At 40.9% G+C, this 26,866-nt stretch overlaps 1 protein-coding gene across 2 annotated transcripts in view; it reads right to left on the bottom strand.

The window, feature by feature from the left end:
- The window catches only part of PPARGC1A (PPARG coactivator 1 alpha), a 382,417-nt gene that overhangs the window by 16,767 nt on the left and 338,784 nt on the right, over positions 1-26,866 (bottom strand). For both annotated transcript variants that reach the window (XM_075148865.1, XM_075148866.1), the window contains exons 3-8: positions 15,790-15,984; positions 14,716-14,838; positions 13,565-13,769; positions 9,420-9,465; positions 9,238-9,311; positions 448-1,360 (exon numbers count right to left, since the gene is read on the bottom strand). In XM_075148865.1, the coding sequence (XP_075004966.1) occupies positions 448-1,360; positions 9,238-9,311; positions 9,420-9,465; positions 13,565-13,769; positions 14,716-14,838; positions 15,790-15,984 (1,556 nt within the window). The remainder of the gene's footprint in view (positions 1-447; positions 1,361-9,237; positions 9,312-9,419; positions 9,466-13,564; positions 13,770-14,715; positions 14,839-15,789; positions 15,985-26,866) is intronic.

Below are 26,866 nucleotides of genomic sequence, written 5' to 3' on the forward strand. Positions count from 1 at the left end.
CAGTTTGCGATCTCCTACTCAACTAAGGGGCCTCAAGCGATTTCCCCCCCTGCTCTTCTGTAATGTTCCTTATTGAGGCTAACACAGAGCAGAGAGTCAGCCACTGTCAACTTCATCTGATAGGGACTGCAGCTAGATTGGCACCGGGCAGCTCACAGATAATGGGAAAGGTTAGCTGTGTACATCTCTCACCAATTGCTCTGCCGCTGACCTGACTGGCTCCACTCAGAAAGTGTAAACTTAGCAAATTTAAAGGATAATGGCAACAAGTGTTTCTGTAGCAACCCCGTAACCTTCAGAGTTAATCAGCTCAGGAGCAATAGAACAAGTTGCACTGGATTAAGTTATTTTGTGTTTTTTTCTTTCTTTCCTTTAAGTTGCTTTATGTTTTTGCTGGTTTCCTTCTTGTTAACTATGATGATGATACATGAATTTGCTGTACCGTACCTTGAAGAGGATCTACTACAGGGCGACCTTGATCTCGATCGGGAATATGGAGAACGGGAACAAGACCTGCGTCGAGGAAAGGACCTTGATCTAGAGCGTGTCCTTTGGGATCTTTGAGAAAATAAGGATTTGGGTGGAGACACTGAATCTCTGCATGGAGAGTTAAAAGAAGAGCAAGAAGGCGATACATCAAATAATGAATAGGCTTGTGTCCCATCCCAAGGGTAGCATAGTTTATCACTTTCATCTTCACTGTCATCAAAGAGACCATCCATTGCTAGTCCTGAATTTATAAACATAGGTAGTTTGGAGAATTGTTCGTTACTGTAATCACTGTCCCTTAGTTCTCTGGTCTTATCTGCTTCTTCATCAAAAACAGCTTGGCTGGGGTGACCAAAATGCTTATTCAGTTCAGCCCGAATTTCCTGGTCTTGGAGCTGTTTTCTGTTATTACCGTGGGATCCCTGCTTACTTGTCTGTAAAGTCTCTTTCTTGAAATACTGGTCTTGTTCTAAAGAAGAACAAATCTGACACTGCCACCCAGGTGAAGAATCCTTAAATTCTAGTTGTCTGGAGTCCTGAAGTTCCTGGGATATTTTAATGTGTATTTCCGATTTTGAATTCACAGATTGACAGTAGTCATGGTCACCAAACAGCCGCAAACTGGGCCGTTTTGTCTTTCTCTCCTCATGTCCACTGGACAGTACTGTAGTCTTGCTGAGCTGTGCATACAGTTCAGACTGTTCTGGACCCTTCTTGATTGGGTTATTTCCTTGAGAACCGGAAGACTCACTATAGCGGGGCTTTTTTGAAGGTGGTACAACAGTCTTGCATGATGACTTCGGCTTAGGTGAAGTCCTAAAAGGATTATCCTGGTTGGCTTTATGAGGAGGGGTCGTAGGTGGAGTTAGGCCTAAGGGGAAAAAAAGGAGGAACAGAATATTTTTTAGCACACATACAATGTTTATAAAGGCAGATCGTGTGCTTCTTTAAAACAGATACAAAGCAAGACCCATTCTATGTCACTTTAATTTAACACTACTAATACTGGGAATCAGAGTGTTTAGAGTGTGAGACACCAAAGGTCTAGTGACAACAATAGCAACAGTACTAATGCATTGCCATTAATCTTCAGCATCATTTCTGCCCCTTCCCTTCCTCCATGACATCCGCCTCTCTCTCTGCAGATTTTGATAGAAAAGATCAAGAGATAAAAACCAAAAGACTTTTTTGTTAAAAATCAAAAAGATTTTGATATAAAAATCAAAAGTCAAAAGACTAGCACTGTCAAAAACCTAAAGAAATTAGCAGACAAAAACCTGAATAAAAGCAAGCCCGAGAAAAATAAATGAGTGCTACCAAAGGAACCTCGGTAGGACGCAGAACTTGAATGCAAGGAAGTACAGCAAATCTACAACTCGACTGCAATGACTCTTTGTCTCCACAGTTCATTAACTTAGTAAACCATTGCTAATGTATGTATAATACATTCTTGTAAGCATAACTAATACATTTTGCCTGAAATGTGGTTCTGCAACTGAAACCCAAGTGAACAATAGGACAACTGCAACTGCAATGAACCACTGCATTTAGAACGAAATATTAGTGAGAGTCATGAAGTAAGGAGTCGAAATGAAACAGGTAAGTATTCAAAGACTAAAGATACCACTAACTACCAGGACTGTTCACATAACTGTAATAGATTATATCACTATGGTGAGACAAAATTGCAGGAAGGACTACAGCCCATTCCAGTAAAACCTGGGAACCGAAGTAGCATCTTCCAATTATTTTTATAAGGGTAGAATATAACTCTCAATATTTTCTACAGAAATCATAGAATTTCTTCAGACTGTACAAAAGGATAACCCAGGACACCAGGGCAGAGTAACAGCAAACTGCAGCCACTGTTCAGGAAATAATTACTCTTCAGGAAGGTACTTAGTATGTTATGTTTGAAAATTTTGCTTCTGTCCAATTGACCCTAATGTAATTCAGAAGTATATATGCTTAAAATTAAACAAATTAGATCGAGATTAGGGAGTTCTCCTAGATAATCCAGACCATCCTTAAGCACTCCAGAGGCTGATGCTGCCCAAGATTTCTTCTTCTAGCCCAAGCAATGAGCTTTCCACTACTTCCTTAGCAAGAATGAAAAGAGAGGGCAGACACACTTAAAGGAAATGTGTATTTCAAACATGGCTATAGAGTTTTGTTTTGTATTTTTAACCATGCAACAGAGCTCAGCAGATCAATGCAAACAGAACATTTTTTATAGTGTTTTGCTGTAAAGAAGGAGAAGTGTCCATCAATGCATAGTGCTCCCTAAGGAGCATAAATGGAGACTGGGAGTCCCATTGCATTAGCTGCCATGAATTTGTTCCAGAAAAAAAGAAGATAGGAGTACCAAGGCATGAATACTTGATGAGAGAGAGAAGCTTGATTTTGTCTGAATGTTTGGAAAAAATGGTTATGAGCCACCCGTGGCTATGTGAAGACTTTGCCTAATGCCACAAAAGTCAGGGAAACTGAGGCAAGGATAATGACACCTAAAACTCTAGTTACCTCAAATTTGAATTTAAAAGTGAAAAAGTTTTGTGCAAAGTCATCACTGTTAAACTACTTCCTTTAATTTGAGTCCTCAATTTTTTCTTCCTTCCTGAAAATTCACTTGAGTCAGCAGTATGTATTTCACACCTCATCCACCTCCTCACTAACAAATATTTTTGACTACCAAATGATTTTTTGGTAAAATGAAGAGAACAGTCCTCTTCAAAATTCTGCAGTAATAATTTCTGGTTTAAAACTTCAAGCTCAGATTCAACAAAGATTTGAGTAAGCAAAGACTGTTTTCTAGATAAAAAATTTAGAACTGTCACTTCTACTCATGAAATTATACAGCCCATGAGAAGCTCTGGGGTTAGTTACTGATTTTTTGGATGTAGTTTGGAAGAAAGAATGAAGCAGAAATACAACCACTCCACAATGATCATGCATATTTAAGAATTTCAGGCAAAGAAACCCCAGAGATAATCCAATATTCAAAGTAAAATATTGTTTCCATTTCCACTTCTTTAAAGCTAGCCCTGGCAGGAAGCAAGCTCAACACAGAGCACAACGATTTCCAGAAGCCTGACAAGGAGTCCAACAATCTTTAGAGGAGGGGAAAAAAAAACCCTAGCAAAAAAAACCCTTGCAAAAGTACAGACTGAGCTAAATTTACTGGCACTTCTCTTGCTGGCAGAACTGTGCTGGGGACAGCCTAAGAAAGGGCTTCCTCGTGGCATTTTGGCTTTTTTCCTGGTTTTCAGCAGAAGCAGGAAGTGCACAGGCAAGTAGAAACAGATAGAAGTTGGAAAATGTTCTTTTAACTTTTGAACAAACCTCCATCAGGGGATGGAGGAGGGAATGAAGTTTCGAACTCATGTCACTGCTATGGAGTCCACCTTCGGCGTGTCCCATGACCAATCTCCAAACCGTGAACTTTGAGAAAACCAGCTGGCTGCACACTTGCTCATCTTCACACTAATCCCTGGTAATCTTCACCGAGGGCCATGATCCCACATCAATGGCGTTACAATATTCTATAACCGTTGGGTTATTTCATACGCGCCGATTTCTCCACCAGTGTGTACATTTTAGCGTTGACAGTACAAGGTATATTCTGTGCTCTCTCTTGAACTTAGCAGGTTTTGACAGATTTATGGAAGGACAGATGGCCATTACGGGCTGAAGGCTGACAAGAGGCAGTTCAGAGCATTGTTAACACACTTGCACAAACTCTCAGCAGTGCAGCGCTGTGCAGAATGTAATTCAGACTATAGCTTTTTTATTGCTGCCTATTTTCTTTTGTCAAAAGAGCCTGCTGTGCACAGCAACAAATGGCTGCCATTACCCAGAATGTAATGGGTGTCAGACAAATCACGTAACACAAACAATCAAGAGTATGTAGGTCATATTTCAACAGAGCACAACCTTAGCAATATTTATGATTACTGCATTGAAATGTGCTCTATAATAAACAAGTACCTCTACATCACTCACACTTATGTACTTCTGCACAGCAAATCTGCTAGAAGTGGTACATACTCTACAATCAACTCCCTTAAACAGTCTTTTTCTTTTTAAAGTAAAAGGCAAGTATTTTTTCATGACATGCTATAAAACCATTTTCTTTGTAGGGACTTTTCTTTAATTGAATGGCTTCGGTAAATGGTACGTTTGCACTTTGCCTTGCTCTGTCTATATACCATGAACTCACTCGGTGATCTTGTGCTTGAAAATAGCGTACATCGATTTGCCAGCACTGCTGCCGAAGCAGCACCGACTTCCCCGTGCCTGTGCAACAAAAGGTGTCTGCATGTGTGCCGACTCTGCCACCTTGGCCGAGTGACTTCTTTCAAGAAAGTCTCTGGGAGAATGAAACTACTTTTGATACACTCCAAAACTCCACTAAAAAAACCCCTTAGTAATTCATTTAGCTCAGCTAGGTTGATAAGCAGAAATTAGGGGAGTGCCTTTGCATAAAATGTGACATCTTGAGATTTTAGGACCGATTTGCAATGCTGTTTTACACAGACACCGATCTTTCTAAAACTCTACTGTAACTGTTAGCATTTAAATGTTTGATGACGTTTGTTGTGCTTTGAGAGGGCTGAGAATTAGTGTCTTTTGGGGAACACAGCCCTGGAACCTTTTTACATGTGCACTGGGCTTTTGAGAGGCATTGAAAATGAATTCTTTTATACCTTTTAAGTTTTAAAATGGATTGTCAAGGGAAACATTATTTAAGGCCACTTAAAATACTGAACACAAGATAACAGCTCAATTCAGTAAAGAGTCAGAAGAGCTTTTGTGTGGCACAAGATTGCAGAAGCCAGGAAAATATAACAAAATTAAATAGCCATCATATAATAAAAAACTGCACGCTTGTTGAGTATTCAGTTTAATCCTGTTGTCAGTGCTGCAGAGAATAAACACAGACGCCTGAAAATATCAAATAATTTACTAGATTTTATTCCCTCCGGACAACTCTCTGCATCTAACACCTCATTTTATGAGAAATCATTCTGAGGTCAAACAAGTTCTTATTTGATGGATTTTAAGTATTTGTTCTGACAACTAAGAGGTAACATAGATCTAGAGGTGGGCAAATAGCAGGGTGTAAGTATCCTCAAGGATGCTCATGAATTCCAAATCACTATTCAAGCTGATTGTGTTCATACAGCCTTTTCTGTCATCTTTTTGGAGAAATCAAATTTTGAACCCAAGAAAGATGGTGAGGAGTTTTATGCTCAGGTAAATTACAGGGATCTGTGTGCAAATGAGAGACTTTTCACCAAGTCACCTGTTGTAGATAAGAGGGCGGAAATAGCCTTCCAGTTACTGATTGAGCCTTAAGTGTGTAAACTCACTTCATGCACTTACATAATGGCTTTGAGTATTTAGGAGTGTAGGTTTAAAAAGACACTGAGAGAACAGAGAGAGCTGAATTTCAAACACGCCACACCATCTAACTTCTGGCATTTAGAAGTTCAGCAGGAAGTCTAAGACAATCGTTGAGGAGCCCTCTATCACCAAGAGAAACACAGCCACCTCCAGAGGGCAAGTCATCCTCCTGGTCCCTCTGCCTGCAGGTGCCCCCTCAACCTGACTGGTAACAAAGAGGAAAGAGGTCTTGCAGTGACACAGAAACGTCCCATGTTCCTGGAAGACATTACAGAGGTTCAAGCCCACGGCCTCTTAGCAAGGGGTTGGCAATGCAGCTAGCTGTGGAAACAAAGGGAGAAGGGCCTCTTGCGAGCCTCTTACTCAGAATGAAACTCACCTTACGCAGAAATTTCATCCACTACATTATCATCACCTAGGACTCCCTCCATATCATGACGTTCTGGTCCATCTTCCTTAGAATAGCACTAGAAATCAGCTGCAGGAGTTGGAATTTTAGATAGCAATGGGCCTATTTCTCTATCATAGGCCATTTATTTAAAGTGCATTCAAGGAATTCTTATGTGTGGCTTGAAAACACTTTAAAAAAATATTTTTTCCTTGTAATTTGACAAATCAATGTTTTGACAGTTTTAGGGAGGACAAAGTTACATTCATGACTACTAACAAATCCGTTGTAAAGCAAGATATAGCATCGGTAAGAGAACGGTTTCAGTTTGCCTTTAGATACATGAATCCAAAATGTGCGTGTGACGAAGATTGATGGCTCATGTGGGAAATGCTTTTATTTATTTATTTTTCTACTCTATAGTTAATTCATCAGTGAGGGAACCAATGTTGTTTTCAGCAGAGAGATCAAGAGAGCTGCTATTTATATTAAAATACTTTGTGCTTCGATAGTGCGAGCAGCACTGCTAATGGTCTTTTCAATTCGGCAGTGAGATCAAGGCAACTCCTATTTAAATTATAATAAATAGTGCTTGTACAGTGCAAGCTGCCCTATATAAGGACAATGAGCAATGCGGTTATCTGGATATAATTTGGAGTTGCCAGGGTCTCACTTAAGAACTCCAAGGTATTATTAATCACTGCTGCCACTATTTTTTTCCTTTTTTTTTTTTTGTTCTTTTTTTTTTTTACCGAAGTGGGTCCCAATTCTGCCACGATCTACTCACATACGCTGTAAGTTCTTCAGTACCCAAGGTTGTTTCTGTTATGTACTTGTCTGCTTCCAGCACAAGCAGACTCATGACACAAGACACTACTGCAATACAAATGAGTTAAAAAGTAAGACATGCACAACCACTCATCTTTTTATAGATTTATATACCTAAACAAATATAAAAATAAAATCTACGTGTATGTGAAGACAGAGATTAATACCGCTACCAAGTGATGAAATACAATCTCCTGAAACCTCCTCACAGGCATTGTGAAGACCAAAGCAAGTGCAAGATGAAGTCCAAGAGCCACCATCATGTACGCTGCTTGGTAACACTGCCTCAACTCCCTGGACACACACGCTCCACCAACTCTTATTCTTCCTGATTATCATCAGTTTATTTTCTAGCTAGACTCTATTTACTTCCAGAGGAAAAGAAAATCATGTTGTCGTAGTACAACATTCCTGTTCACCTATTTGTCCAGTTGTGCTGTTTCACAGCTTCTGATGTATTTTTTAATATGCTAGTTCTCCTGGTTATATTGTCTAAGATAACTACAGGGCTGTTTGTTTCCTCCTTTGTGCACAGCTGATGGAACGCAATGAATTTGGCAATACCAAGACCATTCCCATGGCCCTTATGGAGGCAATATTAGAGGACTATCCAGGGGTCAGACCGACTCCCAGTTTCTGTCTGGTCAGCTGATGGGAAGAGCAGGCTGCTGACTTTCTGGCTGGGAGAAAACACTGCTCCCTTCAGTGATTTCAACTTGTACCACTCTGCTGTAGTCACCTCATCTGCCCCTTTCAGTTGGCAGCACTAAGCACTGACTTACCAGTGTGCTTACAAATGGGCACCCTCGTGCAGATTTGCTCTCCAGTAATGATAAAAGAGGCTTCTCCATGCTTCAGGCCGACTGGCACTGAACAGGATTATCCTGCTGCATACAGTGAATTTGCCATGTTTGTGTTCGGTTTGCAAAAAGAAGGTGCATTGTAAGGATGCTTCCTTTTGTCATGCGAGGAATGATTAAGACTGCAAGTTTTCAGGTCATGGCAGAGGAAAGTGTGCATGTTTGAATGCTGAACTAATGAAGAAGTTTCTGAAAAAGTAAAATGATGGTTGTAGGGAGGTGAAAGCCCAAAGTACATACACAAATCTAGTGCTTGGGCCTGCTCTTGTGTAAAGCTGCCACTGAATTTAGGGGCACCAAGCTGATTTATGGTACCTGAAGACATATTTTGCAATGCCCCCCAAAATGCTAGAGATCACATAATTTACAATCCACTGTTACCCTGAAAGAAGCACATGCCAAGTACCTCTCTTATTTTTCAGTATTACACAACTGAGAAAGAAAACAGTCTTGGCAATAGCTCAGGTGAAGCTCAGGGTGTGCTCTTGTGCTCAGTTCTGGACACTTAGGAAAATGGAGGCACAAGAGAGTTCAGAGGAAAGCAATAAAACAGATCTGACTCTGAAGGAATTGACTTTAGCGGAAAGAAGAGCAGATGAATTAAATGAGTGCAATGGGTGATGCATGAACTAAACCAGCACATGATAAAAAATCTACAAATCTTCAAAAGGTACAAACACCAGGGATCTGAAAGGAGGAGGAGGATAAAGGGAGGTTGTATGAAGTGTGTTAACAGAAGAAATAAAGAGAAAGGAAGAATATAAAATGAATACCAATTTTAAAAATTACCTCTAAGCTATGGAATAGTTTTTCAGTGGTAGAGGAGAAGGCTGTTATTTGTGACATATTAATCCAGAATTGACAAAGCACTGAAACATGCAGTCACGTACAACCGTAGACCGGCCTGGAGACAGACTGGATGACATAACTTTTCCATCTGTAACATCTATTACACTGTGCTGTGGGGTTTGTCTTTGAAAGATGGTGCTTAGCAGTACACAAATCTATGGGGAAATGGGGAAGTATAACAGATAAATGGTTTCATTCATATTTTCCCAGAAATTATGCTCTCTTGTGTAGGTTTTGAGCCATACTTTCAAACACGTTCCTTCTCAGGTAACTGGACAAAAAGTCAATGCTAAACTGCACTGAAGTTCCTCTGCTGGAGACCTCCGTGAGATCTCGGTGTACATGTGGTATATTAAAATGAACAAACACACACACGAGCCATGCTTAAAGGAAGAGCCAGCACTCCCCATTTCTCACCTGCAGTTCCAGAGAGTTCCACACTTAAGGTTTGTTCAATAGTCTTGTTCTCAAATGGGGAACCCTTGGGATCACTGGAAGACAGGGCACATTTATAAAAACAAGCTGAAATGGAGTTGCTGTAGCCAAAATCTATTGAACCCCCCTCCCTTTTATAAATGTTTGCACTTTTTAGTACTTACTTTGGTGACTCGGGCGTCAATGGAAGTGATAAACTTGTTGGTTTGGCTAAGGGGAAAAAGAAAACGATTATGGAATATTAAATATTTAATATTTAAACTCCATAACGTATACTAAAAAGATTTATTTTTCTTTTGGTGCTGGAATCCCATGTTAGTCAGCTAGGGCTGAGTTCTGATAGTTCAATAGCCATTTCAGTGTATCTTAGGTAGATAAATAAGGAGACTCGTCCTGATTCCTTACTATTGGTACCAAAAGAGCACCTAAATTTCAACAATGATTTACGTCAATTACTGTAACTCTGAAATACAGTACACAACCCAAATGCCAAGAACCTTTCAGAAGAAGAATGGTACATGTTAAAAATCAATGAAGAACTCTACAGGATACACTGTGAAAATGTTATTTCTCTTAGAGTTAATTTAGACTACAGTTCACGTTTTATTTGGAAACAGGAGCAGCAGAATAACTACAAAGTAACAGAACGTTATGAATATTCAGTTAATTTTACTTCTACAATATACAATTTTATATATAGCACTGAGAATAGGTTGTTTCTATGAGGCCAGAGTCCAACCAGTTATAGTCCAAATCTCTGCAAATTATCCTGCAAACTATGACAAGCCACGGACATAGTCACAGATGGTTAAAAATGGGGTTGAAGCTCTCAGCGCTACAATCCCAACAAACACAAAAACCAAAGCCCTAGCTATAAAAATACAAGCCTTAGTAGCTTTTATTCATGCAAACTTGTATTTTCCCAAAGCAACCCAAGAACTAGGATATTGTAATACAACTAAGATTCCTTTAGTTGCCAGTAAAATGTTTAAAAATTAAAAATAATATTACTTGCAAATTTTACTTTTAAGAAGTTAGATTGATGTTTAAATGCAGAGAGCATTGTACCAAGAACAACAGCAGGGGATCTCTTCTGCAAATTAATTACTTAAGACAAAATGTTCCCCTTGAACACTCCTGCACTGCAGATCTTTTGTCCAGAGTGTCACTACTACATATTTCGTATTCATTCCAAGCTTGGAGCTCCCATCATCATTAAAGATTTTATATGCAAATTGATTACTTTTATAAGCTCTAGAGCATTCCTGAAGTAATATTACTTTTTTTTTTTAAATTAACTCAATTCTCAAGAGCTGCATATTGTTTCTCCTCCTCCTCATATAAAAGTTAGAAATGGAAGCTCAGGTGCTCACCTCGGATTCACCTTCCTCAGAAGTCACTGCTGGAGTGAGGAGACGCACCTCAACGAGTTATTTGTCTGATCTAGCACTGCTGCTGATTTGTGCATAAAACCAGGTGCGGTAAGACTGAATGTAACCTGACACATCTTTGTGTGTATTTTATATATATCTAGGGATAGCCAGTGGCTACCTGGAGGTAAAACTGGCTTAAAAAATCCAGACCTTACAGTAAGGCTCTGGAATAAAGTTTCATACAAAGGCTTCCACTTTTTTTTAGAGGATAAAAATCTACATAATCTTACCCAATTTAGGCTTTCTAAGGAAGTTGAATGTGTAAGAGCTATTTAAGCCTCTAAAAAGTCTCATTCTAGCTCTCATTAGTCCCACAGAATAGTCCCACATCAGAATACATATATAAAATTCTGAAGCTCTGAGGCACAGTGCAAATCTGCCAGAGATGGGCACAGAATCAAAGTGTTATCGCACACTCGTATGTATTCATTTTAGGCAGATATCACTGGGCTCTCCCACTGAGAAATCCGCATACCAAAACACACATCAGTTTTCTTATTGCTAGGCAAGGGCTTGATCAAACAGTATTCCTGCAAAGGATTCGTCCTCACATACAGCTATTGATAGTGTAAATATTTAGCCAAGACACTATCATTTTCCATGGTGCCTGTTTATTAGAGTTCCAAGGTCTACTGTGGTGTGTTTTTTTCTTATTAAAAAGGGTTCATATGAAGTTGCTTGTCCCTGTAAATTGAAAACATTCAGGTTCAAAAGAACTAAGTTTCCTCATGGGCAAATTTCAGTGCAAAACCACAGATGATCTTTGGCATGAATGGGTTTGTGGACGTTCCCGTGGGTTTGCAATATGTTTGCAACAATAACCCTAAAGGAAAATACCGTTTGACTTATCCTTTGTAAGCTTTCCCTAACTTTGTAAGAAAATATCAGACCCTGATTATTTTTTGAAACAGAAGGAGCCAATTTTCTTGTACTTTTGATTAAATGTATGAACAAATGACTGCAGGTCTGCAAATATCAGTTAAATTTGCAAGGTTGATTCCGCATGAATTGACTGTCCAAGCTGAAAGGATTATATTCTTGTATTCGTATTATACGCAAATCCATTGATATTGAAGTCATATATTGGTGTATGAGGCAAATTTGATGAAAAAACAACATTTCAGAAGTCTGTAAATTAAACTGCAGGACTTAAGAGGAGAGTAATTTCTCTCTGCCTGCAATTTCACCTGCAACACCACCAAAGTCACAGTCCTCTGTTAAACACTGGTAAGTTAGCTATATGTCCCTTTGGACTTTCCTAACCTCTCCTCCCGCACTGTTTCCACAACCCAACGTGCCCTGCTTCTTTGCACCGAATCTACACAATTGCCTCAGCTGGGGAAAAAATGCAGGTCTGATCTAAATAGGAAGATTCTATAATCTGTATTTATGTGTGTGTGTGCATACATCTATGTATGCGTTTAATATACATGTGCATATAGCATGTTACACATGATATACCTTATCACATATCACCTTAACACCCAACAGTGTTAATAAAGCCCTCTGTAACTTCTGGCAGGTCTGTGTTTCAGTATCATTTCAGTAAGAGACCCAGGTTTTACACCTACAGTTCAGTCTGCATTTTGCTGTGAAGCAGACTGCTGAAGCCATCCAGAAGGAATGGCAGTTGGCATCCAAGAAGCTCTTGGGGCAGTTGGATTTCTTTCTTACAAGAAACGTTGTTCAGAGAATTTGAGACCATAATGGGGAAAACGACACTTAGGATGTCAGAATGTACAGCTGCGAGAAGGGTATTTCGTGGCAGGAAGGGAAGATTGTTTTTATTACGTTTGCTTATACTTCCTAGTGAAGAGTGAAAAATTAGATTTGATGGGGGCTGAAAACGCAGGGAGGGGGGAGGGGAAAAGAAGAAAAAACATATACAGTTTACAATTGTTGCTTTAAAAATACCAGAACAACACATTTAGGGTCATATCCCGATCTCTGTTGCAGCCAGACAACTTCCATTGATTTTAGTGGAGTCATCCAGGATTTGGATGATGTGACTGAGATAGGCACCTGGCCTTATAGATGCCAGGCCAATATATACACATAGATGTATTTTAAAGTAACAGTAACTTTAAAATAACCTCCCTTTGGGCTCATAAGTTTTTAGAGCTTTCCTTTACCTTGGGAAAACAGGCAGGGGAAGAGAGGGAGAGAAAGGGAGAGAGGGGGCTTTAAGTTCTTGCATCTCTGTCATAGAAGCTGCTTGTAATATAGACCAGTTCTTTATGCATCGGGGGATACTAAAAGCCAACACAAGTGTTTAGTTTTGGCCATAAAGAATCTGAAAAGAGAGAGAGAGATCAGGATGGCAGCTAAACTTTCAACTATTTACAAAATAAAATTACAAACCGGCATTCCAGCTTTAACAGGAATGACACATTTATTGCTTTCTCTGTAGCAATGAGAGCACTATTTATTGTCTCTTAAGGACTATGTGGCAGGTTAACAATGCCTTTAGTTTTACACTAGCAAAAAAGAAAGAAGCTCACTAATGAACTGGCCTACCCAGCTTGTTTAGGGGTATAATGATTTCTTAGTGGAACAGTACTGTATGAATATGTCTCCAGCTAGCTTGGTATATTAACATGTGGTATTTGTTAAGCTTTTTTTTCCTGAGATTCTTTTTCTGAGGCTGGGGGCAATAGAGACAGGATTAAAACTGTTTAAAAGCTAAATCTAGCTAACTAATTCTAACTTCATTATACTGTTTTAAAATTCTCCCTGCACAGAAGAGATGCCGGATTTACAATACCAATCCAAAGAACAGAAGAGGTATCGAGAGTATTCACAACCACGGTATTTCAGCTTCCCTGCGTTACTGCTGGTACTGCTGGTACTACTGTGTTCTGCAGTCCCACACCTACCTTGCAGATGATTTGTCTGAGACTGCAGATGGGGCTTCCTTTTGGAGGTGCATTTCTCTTTGCTGCTGTTCCTGTTCTCTGCTGGTTTGGTCTGAGGAGGGTCATCGTTCGTAGTCAGATATTTGAGAAGTTCAGAGCAGGGACGTCTTTGAGGCTTCTGCTGTTGACAAATGCTCTTTGCTTTATTGCTCCATGAATTCTCAGTCTTAAAAACAGGGCATAATAAAATGAAATAAAATAAAATAAAATAAAATAAAATAAAATAAAATAAAATAAAATAAAATAAAATAAAATTAGTGAGCTGAACCTTATCAGAATGAATATAAGTTTTCTGAAGAGATGAGATTTTCAATGAAGTATTCAGTCTAAGTGTACTAGATCTATGAGCTGTGAATAATTGTTTGCAGAACAAGGAAAGAAAATTACATTTAAAATTCCTAAATGACATTTATGCAGCTTTTTATTTCATTTCTCCTACATTTCAATGTTCCTACTCAGCAACATGTAACTAACAAGACCCTACAGCGCCTTTACTGTGAGCAAAAAAATAAGCTGGTTTAAACCTTAATTTGCTGCTGATTGCTTGAGCCCAGTATTCACAACTCTCTTAAGTACCCCTAAACGCTCTGTTTTCAGTTACAGTGAACGGCAAGACAAACATTGTTTAATACTGCCTGCTAACAGAATTATATCAGAGCCCCCATTCTATCCAATTAATGGCTGATATACATCTTTTGCCAAGAATCCAGTGTCATTTTTCTCAGCTCAGACAGCTGGTAAAATGGCAGTCCCACATCCTGGAGTCACTCATAAACAACACCAGCCCATCAGCAAATTTTATCATACCCCCTACTACTCGTGTATCAATAAAGTAGGCAAGAGTAACAGAAGGTGGGACTACAACTGAACTCTGCCAAGAGAAAAAGCATAAATGAAATATTTAGAGCATAAAGGAGCTCAGGTGATTTTCTGGAACCCAGTCTATAATCTGTTGACTTTTTTTTTTAAAAGCACTTGCAAGACAGTAGGGAGATTAATACAATACATATAGATCTACTGCTTGCTTGGTTGCTGAAAGCATAAAAGACCTCGTTACACTATTTCTTTCTTTTTTTTTTCTTTTTTCCTTATTACAAAGATTAAGTTTGTACCTTAACAACCACAGGGCTTGTTCTGATCCTGTGATTAGTGTTTGCATGGTTTTGTGTGCTGAGACCACTGCATTCATTGTAATTTAGCTGAGTGTTGGCTGGAGCCAGCAAGAGCTTCTTAAGCTACAAACACATCAGGGAAAGGGAGGTGGAAGGAAAAGAGTAAAGTTATGCATCTTTATGGATTGAAATGACTTATCTACATTTTTGCATAGTTACTTAAAGTTAGCTATATCAATTTCAGCAAGCAAAGTACAATAAAACAGAAAGAAAGGCTTGATATTCCCCAGAGCAAACAGATTTCATTTTCTTCTGGCTTGGCAGCGTATTTCTGCTCCCTTTACTGCAGTACACTGAGGGGCAAGCAGAAATGACAGGGGTCTTGGATTTCTGAATCCATGGCAAAATGAAATTCTCGGCAATCTATTTGACAGAAGAGGCCTCTGATCTAAACAGAGACGTTAACTTTAACAGACTAACGGATACAGCATCAAGATGCAGGTATCTGGCTCTGCTTCCATAGAAGCCAGTGGTAAGGGGCTTTCAGTAGAAACAGAATAACATCTGAAACTGGTTTTACTGAGTAAAATGCATATAAGGTTTCACCCACATCCTCACCCAAGGTTCAGTTTTGCCCTGATTAGCGCTAAGCTGGTGAAATCAATGTTAAAGGCATAAAATTAGCCCTATGTCCCGCCAGACTCAATGGGCCTTTCTTTACAGATCACCAAAACTGACGTCTAAACATACAAACAAAAAGAGCCCCGAGAAATGAAATATTAATTAAAAACGATTACCCTGACTTATTTGAACAGAATGATAAGCAAAAGTGTCAGCCATTAGCACAAGAATCTCAAAACCAGTATCTTTAACACACTTTTTAATAGACTGCCTTATTAGTCATCCTATGGTTATTTGGTGGGGTTTTTTCCCTGCTTAATTTTCAGTTCTTTACTTGATTTTCCTTCCCAGTCTAAATGAAAAGTCCAGACCTTACTGTGACTACATCATACCCATGCAGCGGGTAGCCAGAGGCACATCCAATTCCTGTTAAACAGTAGGAAGGGTTCTTACTAGAGACGGCTCTTCTGCCTCCTGAGTTGGAGGGGTGCCGTCGGGCATTGGGGAAGGGCTAGTGGCATTTTCGTTGGTCACATCTCCATCTGTCAGTGCATCAAATGAAGGCAATCCATCCTCATCCACAGGGATGCTGTCCAGTGTTTCAGTGAGAACGGCTAGCAAGTTTGCCTCGCTCTCTTCATCTATCTTCTGTGGGAGGGGACAAAACAAAAACCAGAACCAGGTGAGAAGAGAAAAGGAACAAAACGATGCCTCTGTACGTGAAAAAGCAGTCAAAACACAGTTAAACCAGCCCTTGAAACAATAACCTGCAACAGCATCTCGGAAGATGTAATTAAGTGCAATAAAATTATCCATCTCTGCGTTCAAGAGAAATCTCTTTGCATTCACATTGTATTGCTCCAGTTTACTTTTCTTCCACAATTCTTTTTTTTTATCCATGTTAACAATGAGAAGTAATCACCCAGGGATTGTATTACAGGATGTGCCTAAGCTGCTGACACCTGATGATGGTGTCAGCCCAGGCTGTCTCTTTTTCTTTTCAACACTGAACATCAGCTAATTGACCTGACAAAATTACAAGAATCAGAGAAGACGACAGCTAATCAGAAGACCAAAATGAATCACCAGTGAAATTTGGAAAACCGTGTTCACATACGCAGCCTGCTGTAAGAAAGAAAGGTTTCCCCCTCCATACTTCTGGAAATCCTTGCTCCAAACCCAAGCAAAAATCTTCTCATTCCTGGGCATTTTGGCATAAGACTAGCCATCAGGACTCATATTGTAAATGGCAGGCTCTTTGGGTTTCTTTTAAAGAAATGTATTAAGCAGGTTGCCTTTGAAGTTGTCCTTTTGAGTTACGTCGTCTAAGTGCTCAGTGCGACGATTGTATGCATTTATCTAATTCAGACTGCAATTATAGAGAGTAGATTAATTCCTAATCAGATGTGGCTGTGGTGTTAATTTATATTAGGTATCTTATTTCAGCAACAAGACTTCTTTTTGTCAAATTGAGTAAATTTAAATGCCTTCTGATTTTTTAATGAAATATAGTCTCTACTGTATATTAAGGTACAGATTTTTGGAGTACTGAGAGCTCTGAAGAATAGAATTGTGTAAAAATCATTATATTTATTTTTCAGAGAGATTGGAAATTGATCTTGACAGATCAATTATCTAGGATTCCTAGGCTGATCCTAGTGCTATTGAAATAAATCAAAAGCCTTTCACTGATTCCAGGGATATCAAATTGGGAGTTTTTCCAGCTTCAGAGTGGTTCATCACGCTCCAGGGTTCACACTTTGAAGAGATTTCAGCTGAGTTCAAATCTCATAGTTTAAAAGTGAACTAGCAAGGAATACACCAGTAAGACAAACAAAAGCTCTCCCTTTGAAAAAAAATAGAAAGTTAAAACAGTCAACAACAAAACATTGCCAGTAACACCCCAGAACAGAAAAAAAAAAATCAAGTGAATCTGGGTATCCCTTAGCATGACTTTTTTCAGTGATACTGTATCTACCAGACTCTGAACAGAGATGCTCATAAACCACACAGATAATTGCTCCTGCCAGGCTTCTCTGCCAAATCACACCTCACAGCTTCTTACAGAAAAGCTCTGTCTTCGAGCTAGAAAGCTACGGCAGAGCACAGACTGTTCTGGTGCTTACAGCATCATCCCCAAGAAACAAATAAACGCTCAGGCAAAACTAATGCTAAGGAGAAGCATTTACTTAAAAGGCCAAAAGGGGCTTGGCCACTGAGAAAAAGAATCTAAGTCCCGGTATCTGGTGATTTCCACCATACCAGGCAGACACACGCACAGTGCCGTGATAATTCAGTGTGCAGAGGATGGAAATAAGCAGAGGGAAGCCACCTTGCGCGTAAAACGGCGCTCCAAATGCAGCTTTTCACAGCCACTTTTTGAGAGGCAAAGAGGAAAATCACCGTGTCTCTTCTAGAAAAGTTCGAAAAGGTGTTATCAGGCGAAAAAGCGCTTTGCGATGTAATGAAGCGCTGACTTTTTTTCCAACGGCATTTCAAACCCCTTGCAGGCGGTGGGATGAATGGTGCGAGAGCCAGCCCTCAGCCCCGGGGTGGCCGTGGGGGGTCTGGCTGCCTGCCCCAAAGCCCCGCACCAGGAACTTCGCCAGCACGTCTAGCTGGTGGGGCGCACCACTGCCCCCCCTTACTGAGCCTTGCAGCTTATAAAGCTGGCAACAAAGCTGGAAGTGTTACTATGTCTAACGGGGAATGCCTTCTTTAATAATAGCATGCCAGAAGAAACCCTGCTATTTGCTGTTAGCTGCTCAGCTCTCGTGCTTTAACAGACATTCAAGTGCGCTGACATTCAAGAACAGAAAGTTGAGTGGACACCGGTCCTCATCACAGCAATTTCAATTAGTTTTGTACAAGTTTCAACATTCAAACACCCCAGAGAAAGCACAGGATGTGACAAAGAGGACTCTGTTAAACAATTAATGTCGCTTTCCATTATTGCTTCAGTCCCAATTTACAGAGCAAATAAATCAAAGTCACCACAGATGAAGCACACTAGCTGGCTAACACATGTCTATTCACAAACGACATGGTACCAGGAACACATTAGTCAAGAAAATGACATTGCAAGATAACCTTTTAAAGGTTTAACTATGCTATTGCTCCTAATTGTCCTAAATTACTGTTTATAAAGAAACACAATTATTAGATACAGCAGAAATGGTGCTGAGGGGAGATGCGGAGGGAGAGATGGTCAGGTACATCAATGTCTGAGCAACAATCACTGAAGCAGCAGCCTTCTGCTTTGCTATCGCAACCTGAGTCTTAGTGTTGACAGCACTGGGGAGAAGCAACGCCATGGCCAAATGCAGGCTCTTTCATGGTTTCAGCACTGTCATCGGAGAAGTTCATGTTTCAGACTGGCATCCAACCTGCGCATCACACAGGCTCAGTGAATCAGGAGGAGCTGAGCACCTTTGGTGCCAGGTCAGAGGAAGTGCTGAGTGCTCTCAGGAACTCACTCTGCCATGTCCCTAACTTCCAAGCAGGGTCATACTGAAAGGGTTTGCTTCTGTCTAAAGGAGGAGATCTGAAGTATTTAGACCACCTAAATGAACTACGGTGCGTAAGAAAAAGGGGTGGAGGATAATCTCGAATGTAAAGCCGCACGGCAAATACATGCAATTATTAAACACTTATGAAAACAATTCATGGTGACTGCATCTTGCTAACTAACGGGTCTTTTTAACGCAGAAGCAGTTATGCATAACTTCCCAGCCACACCGCATGAACTTCTTAGCGTCCTTGGTTGTTAGTTTAACATAAAGACATCGGGGCCAGAGGTTTTTTGACCCCTGTAAATTTTCACCCAGCTGAAGCAGGCAAGGAACCAGTATGTCACTGAACGCATATGCTTCCACGTTTCTGACAGCAAAAGTTTCTAGCGTATCCAGAATGGCATTAGCTCTGAAAAGAAGTAAGATTTGGCATTGGTGCCACTGTGCATGGGTGAACGCAATGGGGAAAGCTGGCTAGTGCTGTAAACTTCCAGAACACCTCAAAAATGAGTGATCTAGGAACCTAAAGACCATGAGAAGTGTCTAACTGTGCTCTTCTCTGCTTTTACATGTTTTGCTCTTATGCTTTAATATTTCTATGGCACTAAAAATAATTCTCTGTCTGAAAACACTTTATTAGTTTTGTAACAATCTTATTCTAATTGGGTTTCTGCCTTCAGTAAAATGTCTCCAGAGACATTCTCTCTTTGGCCAGTGAAAAGCTATAAGAAATGAGTTGATAATTTACCCACACAAAGGTATTTAAATCCTCTACCCCTGACAATTCTTTCTCCTTTGCTTATTCTGCCTATTGATGGAGCCAGGTTCACCTCGTGGGTAGCATTTTACGTCTCTAATATATGTTACTTGTCAGCAATTGCAGATGCCTATGACTGAGCTGTAATGGAGACTCGGCCACCTTGTCTTTCCCATGTACCAATCCCTTCTTGAAAACCTTGAAGCCAGTGTGCCGAGGTCCAGACACAGGACTCTGCTGTAGCTCTCTTGCAGTCAGCTTGGGTATGCTGATTCACTCCAGAAAAGGGTCAAGCCCATCATTTAGAAAATCTTTTCCAAATGTTAATAGTATCTTCCAACATTTTCCCTCTGGTTGATTCCCTCCACCTTTCATTTCTGATTATTACATGCACAGCGTTTGCTTACTGTATCTCAAGGAGTGAGATCAGCTAATGAATGATAATGATGCTCTAAAGTTTCTTTACTGATAATTTAAACAGTGCAGAGGCCCATCTTGATTCATACTGAAAGATCAGGGTCTAAACTGTGGTATTACTCCACAGCCCTGAGGAGCTGGGAGCAGTGGCAGCTTGCCATGTCTTCGTAAAAACCCCAGGAAACTTTGGGACAGATCCGCAGCTGGTGGAAGCTGTCACAGCTCCAGCAGCCCAGCTCGGTAAGCAATTCAGAGCAGCCAGGTGTACACCTGAACTCACAAGGGATCACCATTTCAACATATCAACTCATTTCTCCTCAGTAGCCTAAGATCTATTCATAGCATAATTAACAAAGAAAAGAAAAGATTTTCCTCCAGCTGAAAATATCCGAGTGATCTAAAAATACTAATACATTATGGCACTACTTTCAAAAGCACAAAAATTACTTGTGAGCACATCTGGGACTTCCAACAGGATTTAATTCCTTAATGACACATTTTGGAATAAGAACGTCCTTAATATTCACACCACTAGGAGAAATGAGGGGTACAGATTCGCCCCTTTTTGCACATAGGGATGCAGAGGCACCGAAAAGCTCCTTAAGCACCACCACCCCAGTCCTCAGCACTTCCTGCCAACAAACGTGCAGGAGCGGGGGCAGATGGTATCTCAGCCCTGGACCCACCCACCGAGCTTTGCTACCCGAGGATAAGGAGCTGCAGACTGGGCCGAAGCACAGGGAAGGTAGGAGGAGGGAAGGGACTAGGATGCAGGCTGGTCTTCCTGCTCCTGCCAGCAAAAAATGAAAGCTGAGGCTACGGACGGTGAAAGAGAAGAATTACAGCCCAAGTTTTCCCTCTTCTGGAGCAGAAGGAGCCAACCTGCCACGCCACTGGCACAGACAGTGCTGTCACGGTGATCTTGCTGCCTTCTCAATGTGCTGTCCAAGGCAAGTGCCTCCTTCTCCTCGACTTAGAACTGGCCTGTACCTGGCAGTATCTTCTCCCACGGCCAAAGAGGAATCAGTGGTCCAAGTGAAGAACCACTTGTTCGACCCTACCTGCTCACAACCAGTCCCATGCCGTTATATATTTTGAGAAGTATTTCAGATTTTATTTTACTGTTCAACTGCTTTGCAAATCCTTAGGCGTCCTGCGCTGTCTTACAGTAAAAATCCACATGATGCATTTGCATTAGAACGTTTTTCCAAGGTCCGTTAGTCTGGTCCCCAAGAGACACTCCCATAATTGAAATGCTTAAGTCCAGAGCTATCAATTATCTTTAAAAACAAAATGGGAGTCCCACTAGGAGAAAATTACAGCCAGGTTTCTTTATATGTAGTAGAAATGTGGGGATTAATTATCAGCACCCCTGTGCAAATGCCTTTAGGGTATGGGAAGGAAACAAGAGATCTTCTCTTCTTGAAGGAGACAGCTATACTCATACTCCTCACGTGCACCTGTAGGCAAAGACCACTTGAATCCAGAGCTTGCCTTCCGCTTTCGGCAGTCCCATTGCCCAACGTATGGACCGCGTATATATCTCATCTGTAGGATCGACCACATCCCCGTATTTATGTAAAAGCTTCACTCCAGCTGGATTTCTGGAGATATTGTGCAGACCTGAAGCAATATGCTCTGCCATCCCACTCTCCCCCAAAACAATGTTAAATAAATACTGTAATTATACTCAGTGCAGGTACTGCAATGCTTAACTTCCAGAGCTAGGTCCCTGGAGTGGAACGAACTCCCAGCATCGCTCCCAGGGACATTATGGCACCGCAAGAAGGACCTGTGCAAGGTCCGCAAGCTGAAGGAGACGGAAGCACCTGCAGCATCCATTTCCCCCCTCTCTTCTCCAGGGCATAACAACATAAAAGTAACAATATTTATTATTATTCATATACTCAACATGGTGTATAGAAGTATTTCTAGTCTCAAAAAGTTCTCATGTTCAATCTTGGTAACTGAACTCAGGTTACTTTCTCTCTGAAAAAGAGACACGCTCACCTGACATTGTAAAACTTCTGTCAAGTATCTGGGATTAAAGCATCACAACGCAAAACCACGACACAGGCCATTTGCAAATAGGGTTTTCTTTAAGATCGTGCCCTTGATCACCCAAAGTAATGCTGCCATAGCTCCTGTGAGATGGACTATCTTTTCGGGTGAAAAATCTAACCTTTCTGCTCTAAGCTAAACATGTCAGTTTAAAAGAGCCTACTAAATATTCTTCTGCCACAAAGTCACTTTTTTTATTGCTTCTAACGAGTTGTTGCAGTTCAGAAGTTTCCATTACAGCCTGGCAATTAAGTTTCTAATAAACTGAAGAGCTACTAATTGACTTATTCATCTCACAAACTGAGGATCCAGCTAGCAACCTGCAACCTGTTTTACATCTTCTGATCAAAATTCATTCACGTTTTTCAAGCCATTCCAATTTCATTTGTGTAAACTGCATCCTTCCCCTCTATGATAGTAATCTTTGATTCTGGGGAAAAGACAAAACAAAAAATCATCTGAGAGCAAGCTATTGTGCCATTGACTGTGTTAAGGGAACCAATGATAAGATATTGCTGCACTGGAATCGGTGCACTGGTGGTAGACCCAGTATCAAAAATTTATGGTAATTGAAACCACAGAATCTTTGGAAATGCAGTCAATTTGACTCAGTATCAAAAGGCCACTCTATTCAATTTATACTTGATGTTGAGCACAATATTGAGAAAACACCTGAGAGCAAATCATCTTATCAGCAGTTTGGGCCTCAACAGTTGCTAACTACATAGGCTAATTTGCTGATGACTAAATAAATGCATTACCTATGTTTTGGACCGGGTTAGCTCACCAGTGGGGCTTTTTAACTTGTATAGGACTTGACACTGTAAAACCATTACCAAACCTCTTACCAGGAACCGCATGTCCGTAATGCTGAGGCACACCGTGGACGTACTATCGTGCTGTGTTGCCCAGTGCCAGGGAAGACCACCTGGTCTTCCTGGGTGGGGAACTGCAGCAGAAAAAGACCTGGCATGTCTTGTCCAGCCCGCGGTGGGCTAGGTTTGGGCAGAGCTCCACACTGAAGCACAAAACTCCACCTACGTCTCCGGTGGGGAAAAACAAGAGCAGGGACAGGGCAGAAGTGCAAAGGGGAGGAAGAGCCTGATGAAGAGCCACAGAAAAAAGAAAGGCTGGGCGTTTTCCTTCACTGTGCAAGATGGCCAGAGAAGCAAAGGGGGAGGTGAAGTTTGCTTGCTGCCAGCAGTGGTGGGGAAGCAGGGGGGAGCTGGCTGCTGCTGGGGATGGGGGACGCAGGATGGGCAGCCCGACCCCCATGAGTAGCTCACTGCCTGGGGTGCGAGAGGGTACGCAGGCTGCCCTCTGAGCCCACCACCCAGCACCTTCCCCCCTGGAGCAGCACATGGCGCCTCTTACCCATCCTCCCTTCCCCTTTTACAGGCAATCGCTTATGCATGTGATAAGGTCCTGAGAAACAACCCAGACAGAGATTTTTAATTATTATTATTACGCACCTAAAATATACAGGAGGGTAGGGAGTCACAGTTCCTCACCAAGGGTCCCAATCCAGACAAGCTCTAACTGGGAATGAGTACTGCAAAAAGAGGGAGGCAGGGGGAGGAAGGCTACAGGCTACAGCATCAGGTAGGGAAGATGTTTGGGACTCTCTCCGTGGCAGAGCTTTCAGTGATAGTGTCAGCAGTATTTCAGTCCAGATATTCAAACACTGCTTGCTCAGATTTATTTATTTACTTGATTTATAGTACATGCCCACACTAATCTCTCTATGCACTGACGAAATTTTTCAACATTCATATACCTTTGTTAGGCAGCATGGCATGTTCTGGGGAAAAAAGAGCTACAGATATTTTGCAGTGATTATTTCACATATGTAATTGATGGAAAAACTTCTTTTTCCTCTTAATAATGACAGACACCTCTAAAAAATGCGCTTGAGTGGTAGTATAGACCCTTCCTTTGCAAACTATGAAGCATCATCTTGTCGCTTTTGTTCATTCTCTATTTCAGCGTTGCATTTGCTTTAAATTATATTGGATGTCTCAGGATGTCTATCATAATCCCTACTTCTTTCTAGAGATTTATGATTCTACAAAAATATAAATTTCAGGGTAAAATTATATACAATATAGCAGAGAAGAGTTTATATATATATTTTAATTTTGTTCAATTATGTGGAGACTGCTTTTTGTGCGAACAGAACACACACTCTAAAATTCCTTTTTAAACAGCAAAATAAGACACTTCTGTCTGGTGCTTCTACTGTTAGAAAATTGGAATTTAATTTGACCAGGAAATTAGCATTTGCAAAGTATCAACTTCATTAAATGCTTTTTATGATGTTTTAATTTTTCAGCGTGTTCAGCTTCATCAAACCTACCACCATGCCTGTTGAACAGGTACGACAAACACAAGTCATGTCTCACAGGAAGAAAAACACCGGTTTTCCTTAGACCTGCAGCATGAATGGATCAGTATATCATTAATACATCTGGGCTTCCCATCAATTTTTATTGTGATCTAACTGGAAGCCTGCCATCTGGTCTCAGCTGGCTAAAAGAGTTTATTCAGACATAACACAAAAACTTGTTTACAAGGCTAAAGATGCATTTACTTTATATGTTTTACCTATATAGCCATACTCCTATCTTTAAGTGTCACAGCAACGGCTCCAACATCCTCCTAGTATGGACCAGCAGACGTGTTGAGTGACACACATAGCATTTAGAGAGGTGGTTTAGCTAGATAAAATAAACAAAGATAGCAGACATTAGCCCTAAAAAATCTGAGGAAATTACCACAAAGAGGAAAAAATATATCTTTAGATATGTGCGCTCTACTCTTACCAGGCTAAAAAAGTTCCAAAAAACCTCAGTTGCGTTCCCGTATCTAAGGAGATGCTCAGCTGAGAGAACTCTCCCGGTACCCATACTGTGAGCATCCTAGGCTGAAACCAATAAAAGGCTCCTTTATAATGAAGCACCAAGTGAGAATGTGGAGATGCCACAGTAAGGAAGGTGCTAACAGGTATAGGGTTTAACACAGCACAGATCGCAGGTGCATTTTGCCAGGCTTTTCAGTTCGCTTTTACAGTTCCATGAAAACAAAATGTAAGCTTGTCCCAGCAGGCAAATAAGCCCTCGCCTCAAAAAGCAGCGATTGAACAGTGCATCCTGGTAAACCCCTAAAATCACCGAGGACACTCTTCAGGATGAGGAGATGTGTCGGAATTTTCCGCCAGTTAGGCATTTGGATTCATTTAGATGTCTCATAATATCCTCAACTATGTATTTCCTTGATTTGTCACTAGGTGCTAAGACTTCAATGTTCTTTCAATGCAATTTTGTGTATGCAAACTAGAGATGGTGATTTTAAAACAGAAAACATTAAAGAAAAATAAAGATCACACAAGCTATCTGTTGCAAAGCCTCCTCTAGAGCACGTCCACTGTTGGCTCGTTTCTAAGTTTCCTGGACTTCACTAGTCTTCACAGATAATGTTGATAAAATGGGGTCGACACCAAAATGTAAAACTAATTTGCCAGTTTACACTACCTTGTTCATTTACCCTCAACCAGCCTAGCAGAGTTATGCAGCGCATGCATGCTCTGGTGCACACTATAGTTCCCACCCCAGTTGCCTCTCTTCTATTTATTTCTTAGTCAAAACTGAATATATTGCTCATTCTTTGCTAGTCTTTTAAAAGTGCATGTTCTTGATCACCAGCCCTCCATCTGTACGATGTAAAAGATTGTATTTTTCTTTGTGAGACACTGATGTTATCCAGTCCCTTTTTCATCAGAAATGGTGAAAATGAACCTGGGCATCTTTTTTTCCCTGCATCTTTAAAAATGACCTGTAACAGGCAGTCAAGTCCAGCTATACCTATTAATGCACTAAGTACCATTATTAATTAGGCCGTAAGTTCCTTTAGGCAGGGACCGTCTTTTTGTTATGTGTTCACACATACCCCATTCACAATGGTGTCCTGATTTACAACTGGGCCTTGAGATACTGCCACAGCACCTATAATAAATAATTTTGGGTACTTCCATTTAATCCTGCTAGTAACAAAAAGAAAAAGAACTTGGGCCCAGATGTTCAGCCACTGTAAATCAGGGCCTCTCCACAGGTTTTAACGGAGCTATGCAGATTTACACTAGCTGGGGACCTGGTCCTCCGCTCTTCGGGTATGTTGATTCTGAAGCTGAAAGCAGCAGCTCCTGCGTACTTTATCTGTACCAACCTGGCCCAGGACTAATAGCAGTCCAGCTCAAGGCCAGTAAAGGCTAATTCTTCCTACTTATCAAGTGAGTTTTGCAGCTGAGCACCACATTGCTATGACTAAGCAGATGAGTTTATAAGTGGCTTGGGTGCATCTCGCCTACAATGTGGTAGACGCTGTGCTCATAGATGTCATTTCCTACTGGAAATGCACTGACTTATTTGCTCATGCCAAGTGCATCTTCAGTTTAAAAGTTATCCCCACCGAAGTCAACACAAGTTATAACTCAAGCCTATGCAGCTGCTAGATGCACAGCCAAAACCCCACAGGATGTGCCTAGCCTCAGGAATAATAAGTAAATTGCAGCTATTTGACTACTAAACCAGAGGTGGGACCCTGCAGGTCACCGGCTTCAACACAGCCTAGGTTTTCTTGGCTCAGATGGCCTCCCTTTGTATTGAGACATTTTGTCCTGCTCTGTCAGCACCCAAAACGAGGGGGAAGAAAGAGGGGAAGGGAGCCACAGACTGGAAACAGCCCAAGACGAAAGAGCCACATTCTTGATCCAGCGTCCTGGGAAGGG

The sequence above is a fragment of the Calonectris borealis genome, chromosome 4 (assembly GCF_964195595.1).
Source record: "Calonectris borealis chromosome 4, bCalBor7.hap1.2, whole genome shotgun sequence".
NCBI lineage: Eukaryota > Metazoa > Chordata > Aves > Procellariiformes > Procellariidae > Calonectris > Calonectris borealis.